Source organism: Zootoca vivipara, chromosome 2, assembly GCF_965207765.1.
Source record: "Zootoca vivipara chromosome 2, rZooViv2.hap1.1, whole genome shotgun sequence".
In the NCBI taxonomy this organism is placed as follows: Eukaryota; Metazoa; Chordata; class Lepidosauria; order Squamata; family Lacertidae; genus Zootoca; species Zootoca vivipara.
This window is the reverse complement of record NC_142584.1, coordinates 116,422,734-116,435,217: the sequence shown is the minus strand read 5'-3', so window position 1 is coordinate 116,435,217 and position 12,484 is coordinate 116,422,734. Positions and strand designations below refer to the sequence as shown.

Here is a 12,484-nt window from a genome sequence, read left to right as displayed (position 1 = left end):
CTAGTGGCGCGGAGAACCACGGCACTGGGCACTGGAGGGCGCTGGAAGGGCGCCAAGTGAGCGCAGGGTTCCGGCGATCTGGCCAGGACTGTGCTCCTTCTCCGAGGACTCCGCGCTGCGCCTCCTTCTCGTTTCCCCAGTGCTGGGTCGAGCTTCGCCACCAGCGTGCGCACAGCGCCCAAGCAGCTCTTGCTGGTCCCGCGGTGCGCGCGCTGGTGGCGAAGCTTGACTGAGCGGAACCCAGCGCTGGGGAAACGAGGAGGCACAGCGTGGAGTCCTCGAGGTGGCCTCCCGCTGCTGCCACGGTCCGCTTAGCACTCCCAGACCCTTGGAGAGGCGCTGGAGGGGGCGCTGGATGGGCTTAAGATGGCCCTGCTTGGCATACCCTCACTATGATCAACTCCCGCCTGGAAACCGATGTCCCCACTGTGGAAGGACGTGTGGATCCAGAATTGGCTTCCACAGTCACTTATGGACCCATTGTTAAAACCGTGTTTATGGAAGACAATCTTACTCGGCTACGAGGGATTGCCAAAGACTATTCTATGGTTGTATGAATAAAGCCCAGATCCTCCCTTCCTTTGCTTTTAGCACAAAACTTATCAGTCCTTAAAATATATGGCTGGACTCCCAGCCCCAGCATTCCCCCCATGGTCATGCATGGAATTTTTATATAGTGTCAATTCTATTGCAGTTTAATTCCTTTTAAACTATTGTATATGCTTTGAACATTCTGTATTTTATCTGTGTTTTTTCAATGTGTGTAGGCTGCCTTGAGTTCCAGTCTAACAAAAAAGCAGGATATAAGAATAAGAATAATGTCATTCATTTGGGTCACCAGCGATGACAATGACGACATGAAATCTATTTAAAATCGCTTTATTGGTACAAACAACTAAACTAAAACAGAACACTGCAAACAACAGGAAAGAGACAGAGGCAAAACACAACACTTAATATTACCCACCTAAATAAAGGACACAAAAGAATCAGAGTGGACAGACAACCCAAGATTTCTTTTTTATTATTCTAATGGTACCTGCTTGCCAAGCTAAAGGGGAAGTAAAAAAGGAATGAAAGTACAGTGGTACCTCGACTTACGAATTTAATCTGTTCCGAAGGCACATTCGTAAGTCGGAAAATTCGTAAGTCGAAAAAAGCGGCTTTCCCCATAGGAATGCATTGGGGGAAAAATATTCAAAAAAATTCATAAGTCGAGTAAACCGCATCTAAAAATTCGTAAGTAAAAAAAACCACATCTAAAAACCGGCCGCGGCTTTCATTCGTAAGTCGAAACCTTCCTAACTCAAGTCGTTGGTAAGTCGAGGTACCACTGTACGTCATAAACATCCAGCACAGATCAGCGTGACAGAGAGGAGGTATAAAGTCCCCCTGCGGAGAGCCTCTCAGGTTAACAAGCAAAGCTTGTCCCTTTGGGGTGTACAGATAGGACCCCAAAAGATTAGCTAATGGAACACGAAGTATTGGCATCGTAATAAACCTCTAAGCAATAATTACACTTCTGAGCATGTCACGTGGCTCCCCAGCCAAATTCTAACATTTTCACCAGTCTCAAAAAACACTATTGGCAAAGAGGCAAACTGATGCACTAAGAAGTTTAAAATTGGGGGGGGGGGAGAGAGGTGTAGATTGAGCCAGGGGTCACAAACATAAATCTGAGCTTCCTTTCGCAGCCCCCTTAGTCATAAAGTGACGGAGGTGGTTATCTTTTTTTAAAGAGGAAGTTTGCCACGTGCTGTCCAGACTCTCTTATGATTCTCAAGGCTCAGATTCATTCTACCAGATCTGTTTTGTTTTGTTTTGGCACCGATCCCAGGCAAAAGTGAAGTTTGTGTTCACACATGCTCTCTTCCTGCTTCTTTGGGGCAGGAAGCTGATCCTGGAAAGGGAGGAGCAGAGGTGACACCAACAGCACTCATGACAGCCCATAGGCCTAAAATGTTGGTGGCCACTGAAAACAGTAAAGTTTATTCCTGCATTGCAGGGGGTGGACTAGAAGATCCTCGGGATCCCCTCCAACTCTTATGATTCAGTGACTGTGCCATTAAGGAAATCAAATTTGGAGCATATGCTCCCTTACCTCCAGTGCTGGTTAAATCATGCAAGCATCTTGAGTTCTTCTAATCCGTAAGCTAGATACAGTTCATAAACTGCCTTATACAGTTTGCCTTATGCAGCAGCTAAAAAAGCCAATGCAATTCTGGGCTGCATCAATAGGAGTATAGCGTCTAGATCAAGGGAAGTAATAGTACCACTGTATTCTGCTCTGGTCAGACCTCACCTAGAGTACTGTGTCCAGTTCTGGGCACCACAGTTCAAGAAGGATATTGACAAGCTGGAACGTGTCCAGAGGGCAACCAAAATGGTCAAAGGCCTGGAAACAATGCCTTATGAGGAACGGCTTAGGGAGCTGGGTATGTTTAGCCTGAAGAAGAGAAGGTTAAGGGGTGATATGATAGCCATGTTCAAATATATAAAAGGATGCCATATAGAGGAGGATGAAAGGTTGTTTTCTGCTGCTCCAGAGAAGCGGACACAGAGCAATGGATTCAAACTACAAGAAAGAAGATTCCACCTAAACATTAGGAAGAACTTCCTGACAGTAAGAGCTGTTCGGCAGTGGAATTTGCTACCAAGGATTCTATGATCATACTATCTAGCTCAGTAACCCTGGCAGCAGCTCTCCGGGGTTTCAGAATCTCACCAACAGCCCTTCCTGGAGAAGCTGGGACAAAGCAGATGAGCTACAACCCTTCAGTAGCACAGACTTATGTAGGCACTAGGGACCTTGAGAAGTAACCAAAAACCATACCACTCATCCACAAGGAGGTACCAGCGGGTCTCAGGACGACCCCAAGATTTTCAGAAGTATAAAAAGGTTAGAAAAGGAGAGGAATCCCCCCCCCCAATCTCACTGAAGACTGAGCATCCTTAGCAGGCACAGAATACTGACCAGCAGGTGGAGAAAAAACCTGGAAAACCTGGAATGGAATGGAGTGCCGTAAACTGGACTCCACACTGTAACATTTATTGAAGGTCTCATTTGTATGTCGTCTATAAAATCTCAGGGCTACATGGCCCTTGTAAGATATTTCTTTCTTGTAAGTAGGGCTGGGCAATATATCTATATATCATCCAAAACTGGTTTGAAGCCCATTTCGTGATATCGGTTTCATAATTTTTCACCTGGCAATATATCGCGAATCATAGAATAGAATCATAGAATCATAGAGTTGGAAGAGACCACAAGGGCCATCCAGTCCAACCCCCTGCCAAGCAGGAAACACCATCAAAGCATTCCTGACATATGCCTGTCAAGCCTCTGCTTAAAGACCTCCAAAGAAGGAGACTCCACCACACTCCTTGGCAGCAAATTCCACTGTCGAACAGCTCTGTCAGGAAGTTCTTCCTAATGTTTAGGTGGAATCTTCTTTCTTGTAGTTTGAATCCCTTGCTCCGTGTCCACTTCTCTGGGGCAGCAGAAAACAACCTTTCTCCCTCCTCCATATGACATCCTTTCATATATTTGAACATGGCTATCATATCACCCCTCATGATGTGTGTTTGTGCGCTATGCAAAAATCACAATGTGGAGAAAACCGTGAAGCCAGCCAATGCATCTACCGAGTTCCATCCTTATTTCAGACATTGTGATATATCAGTATATCTCAATGTTTAACCAGTGATATATTGCAATGTTGAAAACCGGATATCGCCCAGCCCTATTTGTAAGGTATCATCTTACAATATACAGTGGTACCTCAGTTGTCGAACGTAATCCATTCCGGAAGACCGTTCGACCTACGAAACATTTGACAACCGAGGCGCAATGGGCGGTTGGCAAATTCCATTGAGAAAACGGGGAAACAGAAGCCGTTCGACTTCTGAGGCACGTTAAAAAACGGAAGCATTGACTTCCAGGTTTTTGGCATTTGAAAACTCAAATGTTTGGCTCCCGAAGCATTCGACAACCGAGGTGTGACTGTATCTTATATTTATTGCTCACGTTCTCTCTATAGCTTGCACACTGATGGAGTTTTCTGCCACAGTTTGAGCATATATTTGCTCACCCACCCACTCCACTGTAGGAATCGGCCACGGGTGCGAGGCACGCCACCGCCCGCAGATAAGCCAAGGCTTGACCTCTGGCTGCAAGGCAAACCATCGCCCAGGTACAGGCCCACAGCTGTCAGAACGCCATGCCGTTGGTCTCACCTTTCGCTTCCTATTTGGTCTGCCGTGCCCTGTCTGTGACCTTTGTCTGCTTTAGATTAAAAACTTTGTTCAAGGGGAAAGTGATGCTGTGGAAACAGGTACCAAAATAACTTTGTACCACCCCACAACCTCGTGATTGGAGGATGTGAAAGGGCACAGTCCAAAATGTATTTGTCTGGTTCTACATTTTGTGCTAATAAAAAGAGCTCCGGAGGAGCTAGCAAATCGTCTCCTTCACTTCACCCCACTCACTCTTTCTCCTGTTGTGAATTCTCTGTCAGACAGTACAGTTTAGTTGGGCAGAAAAGCACTAGTCTATGTATATCTCCTTTCTCCTGGGAGTGAATCCCCTGACACGACCATCTGTGCTCTCCTGGGAGTTTTCTCCACAATCCAGGCATTTCTAGGATTCGCCAGAGTCTCCTCCACGTGGATTTTTTTGTGTTCCTTGAAGTGTGTGCTCCACCGGAAGCTCTTCCCACACACAGGGCACGTATACGGCTTCTCCCCAGTGTGGATTCTCTGATGTGTCTTGAGGTACGAAATCCCTATGAAGCTTTTCCCGCAGTCTGAGCATGTGAAAGGTTTCTCCCCTGCATGGACTTTTAGGTGGATTGCATGACTTCTTCGGTGACTGAAACTCTTCCCGCACAGGGAACATGTATACGGTTTCTCCCCTGTGTGGATTCTCTGGTGAATAGTAAGGCTGGTGTTCCGGCTGAAGCTCTTGCCACACTCTGAGCACTCAAACGGTCTTTCCTCTGTGTGCGTGACTTTATGGGAGCTCAGGCTTCGGCTGTGGGTGAAGCTCTTTCCACACAGTGAACACGAGTACGGTTTCTCCCCTGTGTGGATTCTCTGATGTGACCTCAGGTCTGTGCTCCGACTGAAGCTCTTGCCACACTCTGAGCATCCAAATGGTTTCTCCAGAGCATGGTGCTGCAAAGTAAGGCTGGGACTGAGGCAATTTCCACACTCCGAGGAGTTGCAGGTTAGCCCCCTACTGTGTATAATTTGATGGGATGTCATATTTTTCCTGTGTTTGAAATTTTTCCCACACTGCAAGCACTTGTAGGGCTTCTCCTCTGTGTGGGTTCTCTGATGAGAAGTAAGGTGCTCCCGCCGGCTGAAGCTCTTCCCGCACTCCGAGCATTGAAACGGTTTCTCCCCTGTGTGGGTTCGTTTGTGTTCGTTAAGGTGCGATTTACTAATGCTTTTCCCACACACATCACACTCAATCTTTTTCTTTCCTTCACTCCTTTCTTCTTGGGTTTCTGCCTCGTCAAAGCCGGCCTCCGGAAATGACGTTTTCGCACAGCTCATTTCCCCTTGAATTGTTATTTGAGGGGGAAACGTCCCTTCAAAAGCAGAAGATTTGTTCCACTTTATCTCTTTTGCTTTGCTCTCAGTTGTCCTTCTATGTACCTCCCCCTCTGTACATTGGGCTCTTTTAAAGGATGCTCCATGACGCTTGTCCTCATTCCGGTTAACCCAGGCGTCATCTGCTGGATTAGGGGGAGAACACTAGTAAGGTAATAATAACAAAAATAGCACAGTGCACATAAAATCACAGTGTTAAGTAATTAAAATACATTCTAATTCAGAATCAAATTAATGGCAACCATTGGGCTACAGTTCTATGACAGGCATCCCCAAACTTCGGCCCTCCAGATGTTTTGGACTACAATTCCCATCATCCCTGACCACTGGTCCTGTTAGCTAGGGATCATGGGAGTTGTAGGCCAAAACATCTGGAGGGCCGCAGTTTGGTGATGCCTGTTCTCTGAGGATTACAGAAGGAGAGAGGGGGTCAGACTGTGCCTTGGCCAAAGGCCTGGCAGATTAGCTGGCCGCGGGTAAGTGCCCCCATTTTTTGTGGTTATTTATGAAGACGAGAGGTCAGGTTTCACTTCCCTTCTGTCCCCTCTTCCCTCCCTCCCTCTCTCTACACAAAGAGGAATAACTGGGCGCGCAATGTGGTGACACAATAGAAGTGTGTGGAGAAAGTGTGGAGAGAGAGAGGTTTTTCTCCCTCTCACGTCACACTGGAACCCAGTGGGAGACATCCAGTGAAGCAGAATGCTTGGGGTGCTCAGGAGAGACAGAAGTCCTTATTTAAATAATAATGATAATAATATATTCTTTATACCCTGCCCATCTGGCTGGGTTTCCCCAGCCACTCTGGGCGGCTCCCAACAGAATATTAAAAACACGATTAAAACATCAAACATTAAAAACTTCCCTAAACAGGGCTGCCTTCAGATGTCTTCTAAACATCAGACAGTTGTTTATCTCCCTGACATCTGATTGGAGGGCGTTCCACAGGGCGGGCGCCACTACCGAGAAGGCCCTCTGCCTGGTTCCCTGTAACCTCACTTATTGCAGGGAGGGAACCGCCAGAAGGCCCTCGGAGCTGGACCTCAGTGTCTGGGCTGAACAATGGGGGTGGAGATGCTCCTTCAGGTATCCTGGGCCGAGGCCATTTAGGGCTTTAAAGGTCAGCACCAACACTTTGAATTGTGCTTGGAAACGGAGAAATGGATCATCAAACTAGGAGCTGAACCCAATTATCTGCTGTTGTGAGAGACAAAACGGAAGGCGGATCCAACCATGTGCTGAATAACCTTGGCTTACCGGCTTTAAATGAGTGCGCCGTAATGGCCCTGATCCACGGAGACACAGTGTGGCTCATCACCCACCAAAACCAGGGGTTGCCATTCTTTTAAGGCCCATTTGGATTTCTGAATGAGTGCTCTGGGCTCCAATCCCTCCGGCCACTTTTCTCCCACCTCCCCCAGGAGAGGCAGAAACAAAGAAAGTGCGGGCGCAAGTGTTTCACCTTCCCAAAGGATGTGGTAAAACTCGGATCCAATGAAATTGACCTGAGCCTAAAAAAGCCCATAGAGCTCCAAAAGGAAGTGGGGCAGAGCATCAATTTTCTGGCTTCCTCTTCCAGTTGAATGTACTTTTCAAAGAAGAAAAGGGGACCTGGTTTTAGCACCTAAGGACCAAGCGAGGGGCAGCAAGGGAGGGGGGTTCAGGTGTTTTGTGGGTGCCATGAGAAGGCCTCGTGGCCTAGAGAAAAACGGGGCCAGATAGAGAGGCTTGGAGGACCAGATTGGGCCCCTTAGCTTCAGATTCTCCATCCGTTCCAGACACAAAAGTGCTCTGCGATGGGATTTCTCTTGGCAGGTTCGCAAAGGACCTAGGCTTGCGTCCAAGGATGCTATCTATCTATCTATCTATCTATCTATCTATCTATCTATCTATCTAGGATTTCGAAACGGACTTTATCAACCAAAGGGAAAGAAGGATGATGGGCTTGAGGGCATCCTGATCAAGTCTGAAGATGACACCAAATTGGGAGGGGTGGCTAATACCCCAGAGGACAGGATCACACTTCAAAATGACCTTAACAGATTAGACAACTGGGCCAAAGCAAACAAGATGAATTTTAACAAGGAGAAATGTAAAGTACTACACTTGGGCAAAAAAAATGAAAGGCACAAATACAGGATGGGAGACGCCTGGCTTGAGAGCAGTACATGTGAAAAGGATCTAGGAGTCTTGGTAGATCACAAACTTGACATGAGTCAACAGTGTGATGCAGCAGCTAAAAAAGCCAATGCAATTCTGGGCTGCATCAATAGGAGTATAGCATCTAGATCAAGGGAAGTAATAGTACCACTGTATTCTGCTCTGGTCAGACCTCACCTAGAGTACTGTGTCCAGTTCTGGGCACCACAGTTCAAGAAGGATACTGACAAGCTGGAACATGTCCAGAAGAGGGCAACCAAAATGGTCAAAGGCCTGAAAACGATGCCTTGTGAGGAACGGCTTAGGGAGCTGGGTATGTTTAGCCTGGAGAAGAGAAGGTTAAGGGGTGATATGATAGCCATGTTCAAATATATAAAAGGATGTCATATAGAGGAGGGAGAAAGGTTGTTTTCTGCCGCTCCAGAGAAGCGGACACGGAGCAATGGATTCAAACTGCAAGAAAGAAGATTCCACCTAAACATTAGGAAGAACTTCCTGACAGTAAGAGTTGTTCGGCAGTGGAATTTGCAACCAAGGAGTGTGGTGGAGTCTCCTTCTTTGGAGGTCTTTAAGCAGAGGCTTGACAGGCACATGTCAAGAATGCTTTGATGGTGTTTCCTGCTTGGCAGGGGGACGGACAGGATGGCCCTTGTGGTCTCTTCCAACTCTATGATCCTATGATTCTAAGGAGCCTTACCCAGAGAGGCTAGATTCCCATAATTCTCCACCATGACTTCCCATTGCAAGGCTCTTTGACCCGGATCCAGCAGAGCCCACTCCTCCTCCGTGAAATACACAGCCACCTCCTCAAACGTCACCGGAACCTGGAAGGGAAAGGAGACGATAAAAAACAGCTCCTCCTCAGGGGGTTGGATTGGATGACCCTTGGGGATATCTTTCAGCTCTATGATTCTATCATCCCGCCTCCATGGATGGGCCTACAGAGGATTCCCCCCATGTGGAGCTTTGACACAAGCAAAGGGAAAGAGGCAGATTCTCTTCAGCCTGCAGGGGAGGGGAAAGGGATGGAGCCAGTCGATCTGATCTGTCCAGTGATCCGTCCTTTACCGGATCCAGCTGCAAAGAGGCTGCTTCTGATCCGCCACGGAGAGGAGACGATTCCGTAGCCGTTCCCAGCGACTTTGCGCCACCTGCAATTCACACAAATGTGGCGGAAATCCCTGCTAAGCGTTTATGCATCTCGCTGACTTGCAGAACAAAAGGCAACACTTTTTGTTTCTTGGGCACAATTAGGTTTCGTCACATTACAGTGCTGTGGACACTGGCGAAGGAAGGGGGGTGCGCTGGGTGTGGGCAGCCCCGGGTGTCATCACTGAGGGGGGTGACAAAATGGCAAAAATATGCATTTTTAAAATATAACTCCCGCACCCACCACACACCCCTTTCCTACGCCACTGGTAGCTAGGTGAGGTGGGGGGGCAATGGGTGCCACACCGCAGGGCCTGCAGCGTGCCTGAGCCATGCCTCTCTCCTGAGGGGGAGGCTGCGGAGAGGCTCCACACAGTGCGCCCTGCCATGGCTCACCCTGCCCCCTGGCTGCATGGCGTGCGCACCGCACTGAACACCCCACCAGCTAGCTATGCCGCTGGCTGTGGAAGCAGATTTACAGTGCAATTGCTTTTTAAGTTTCCACTTGTGCCAACTTTCATAAAATATTGGGGGGGGGGCAGGTAAGCTCTGCCCCCCATAATCAATCACAAGAAGCGGAGATCACACACCATTTGAACGGCAATGCCCGGCAACTTGAGGGGGGCCCAGCCCTCTCAAATATTTTTTTGGGGGTGGGGGTGGGCAAAGGGATCTCAGCCCCTATGATTCCACTCCTTACAGCAACACAGATGATGGGAGTTGTCCAACTACATCCAGAGAGCCCCAGGTTGGCAAAGCTTGCCATGGTGATGGGCTTCAGGGCGGGATTCGAATCCACCACCACCGCTTTTCGGTGCTTTCCTAACCATTAACGCATTTCTTAGGGGAGAGGCTGCAGAATAACGCCCCTCATGTAGCGATGAAGGGGAACGTAAAACCAGCCCTGGGGGATTTTGAGCCCAGTCAGCAGAGGGAGGCCAAGTGGCAAAATATCTGCTCTCGCCCTCACCTGGCATGCCGGCCCCTCCGTCGCCCTCCTGCACGATCCACCTGAACAACAGCCTCCGGGTGGCATCCTTTGGCGATGTCTCCTCTGCCTCGGGGAACTCAGCAGCGACTTCTGCTAACAGGCCCTTTGCGTAAAACAGCAGCGGCAAAACCTTAAGATAAGGATGTGGGGGAATATCAGGGCAGCGAGCTGGGCATGAGTCCTCAGGGCCTCCATACCTGGCCAGCAAGACTCTTCCCCAGGCCACGCCCCCTCCCCAACCTTCTCTCCAGGCCACACACCCCTCGCCCACCTTGCTTTGCACCCTCCTTGGGTGCTTTCTCATACCCTCCAACTGCCCTGATTTTACAGGGACAGTCCCAGTGTGATGAAATCCATCCCATGCCCAGATTCAATCTTGGAACATCTCTATTTCCCCCGCCAGTGCCACTGCCTCCAAGCTCAGGGATAATAATGATGATAATAATAATAATAATAATGTATTATTTATACCCCGCCCATCTGGCCAAGTTCCCCCAGCCACTCTGGGCGGCTTCCAACAAAATATTAAAATACAGAAATCCATCAAACATTAAAAGCTTCCCTAAACAGGGCTGCCTTAAGATGCCTTCTAAAGGTCTGGTGATTGTTGTTCTCTTTGACTTCTGGTGGGAGGGCGTTCCACAGGGAGGGAAGGGGCCACCACCGAGAAGGCCCTCTGCCTGGTTCCCTGTAACGTGGCTTCTCATAGCAAGGGAACCGCCAGAAGGCCCTCGGCGCTGGACCTCAGTAGAACGATGGGGGTGGAGACACTCCTTCAGGGATGAGAATGAGTTGGCGCTTGTCTCGAGCGGTAAGCATCCCATCGCCTCTCTGTGGCCTCTGCTGCCAGCCTCCTTGTACCGGTAGCAGTTGCTGGAGAGCGGGCAAGAAGGAGAGGCTACCGCCACAGACCACATCCGCGTGATGCCAGCTCTGAGAGGCAGACAGAGGGCAGAGGCTGCCCTGGGCAGGAAGAAAGGGGAAGCGGAGCGGAGCACAAGGAGTCTTGATTTTTAATTTTATTTTAAACTGCTTTGTGTCTAAACTTGCCCCTTACTAAAACTGGATGTTCTGAGCACCTTGGAAGCACCAGGACAAAACTCTCTCTCACCTGCTCCTCCTCCTGCGTCTTCTCCTCTGCCCGACTCAGGAGGAAACCTTCGGCCAGGGCCACTGCCTGGGAACTGGTCTCCGCTCCACATTCCCTCACCCAGCTCTCCATCTCTGGGGGCAGGACAGCCAGGAGCTGCTCCAGGATCACTAAATCCAGCATCTGAGCCTTGGTGTGTTGCTCTGGCTTCAGCCACTCATGGCAAAGGTGGTGGAGTTGGCTGCAAACCTCTCGGGGTCCCTGGTCACCCCGGTAGCCAACCCCCCTGAAGCGTTGGCACTTGGCATGTGGACTGTGGGTGCCCCCAGCCAGCTCCTTCTGCGCCACCCTTTCCCAGAACCCCCTGCTGCTCACAGTCTTGACATTTTGTGGGGCTCTTCCTGTTTTGGGGGCAGCCGTGCCTCTCCCTTCCATCTTCTGGCCCCGCTTCCAATCAGACGCCCAGCAGGGCTCAAAAAGCCTCATCGACCGGCTGCCATCTTCCTCCTAACCATAAGGATTTGGGGGGAAGGGGGACAAATTGGGCAAAGATAGGCCAGTCTTTTTTTGCGGCACACGCCCCCCCACTCTGAAGTCAGTGAACATTAGCTGGTCAGCGCTGAGAACTAGGCTTCTTCCTGTAAACAAGGCAGACAGGAAAACAGATGATGATGATGATGATGATGATGATGATGATGATGATGATATTAATAATAATTTATTTATACCCTGCCCATCTGGCTGGGTTTCCTCAGCCACTCTGGGCGGCTTCCAACAGAAATATTAAAATACACTAATTTCTTAAAGATTAAAAGCTTCCCTAAACAGGGCTGCCTTCAGATGTCCTCTAAAAGTCTAGTAGTTGTTTTTCTTTTTGACAACTGGTGGGAGGGCGTTCCACAGGGCGGGTGCCACTACCGAAAAGGCCCTCTGCCTAGTTCCCTGTGGCTTTGCTTCTCGCAGTGAGGGAACTGCCAGAAGGCCCTCGGCACTGGACCTCAGTGTCCGGGCAGAGAGATGGAGGTGGAGACACTCCTTCAGGTATACTGGACCGAGGCCGTTTAAGGCTTTAAAGGTCAGCACCAACACTTTGAATTTTGCTCGGAAACGTACTGGGAGCCAATGCAGGTCTTTCAAGACCGGTGTTATGTGATCTTGGTGGCTACTCCCAGTCACCAGTCTAGCTGCTGCATTCTGGATTAGTTGTAGTTTCCGGGTCACCTTCAAAGGTAGCCCCACATAGAGCGCATTGCAGTAGTCCAAGCTAGAGATAACTAGAGCATACACCACTCTGGCGAGACAGATGGATGTTTTGCCTGTACTGTGCATTTAAAGCACATTCAAAGCAGCAGCCCTCCTGGGTTTGTTTCTCCAGGCAATACAGTGGTACCTCTGGTTAAGAACTTAATTCGTTCCCAAGGTCCGTTCTTAACCTGAAACTGTTCTTAACCTGAGACACCACTTTACCTAATGGGACCTCC

At 49.2% G+C, this 12,484-nt stretch overlaps 1 protein-coding gene across 1 annotated transcript in view; it reads right to left on the bottom strand.

The window, feature by feature from the left end:
* Nucleotides 1-863: 863 nt before the first annotated feature.
* LOC118080191 (uncharacterized) overlaps nucleotides 864-12,484 on the bottom strand; it is a 35,589-nt gene continuing 23,968 nt past the window's right edge. Inside the window, exons 7-11 of the mRNA XM_088662519.1 lie at nucleotides 11,025-11,510; nucleotides 9,893-10,043; nucleotides 8,842-8,924; nucleotides 8,471-8,597; nucleotides 864-5,741 (exon numbers count right to left, since the gene is read on the bottom strand). Coding sequence (XP_088518645.1) covers nucleotides 4,552-5,741; nucleotides 8,471-8,597; nucleotides 8,842-8,924; nucleotides 9,893-10,043; nucleotides 11,025-11,510 — 2,037 coding nt within the window. The 3' untranslated portion in view covers nucleotides 864-4,551. The remainder of the gene's footprint in view (nucleotides 5,742-8,470; nucleotides 8,598-8,841; nucleotides 8,925-9,892; nucleotides 10,044-11,024; nucleotides 11,511-12,484) is intronic.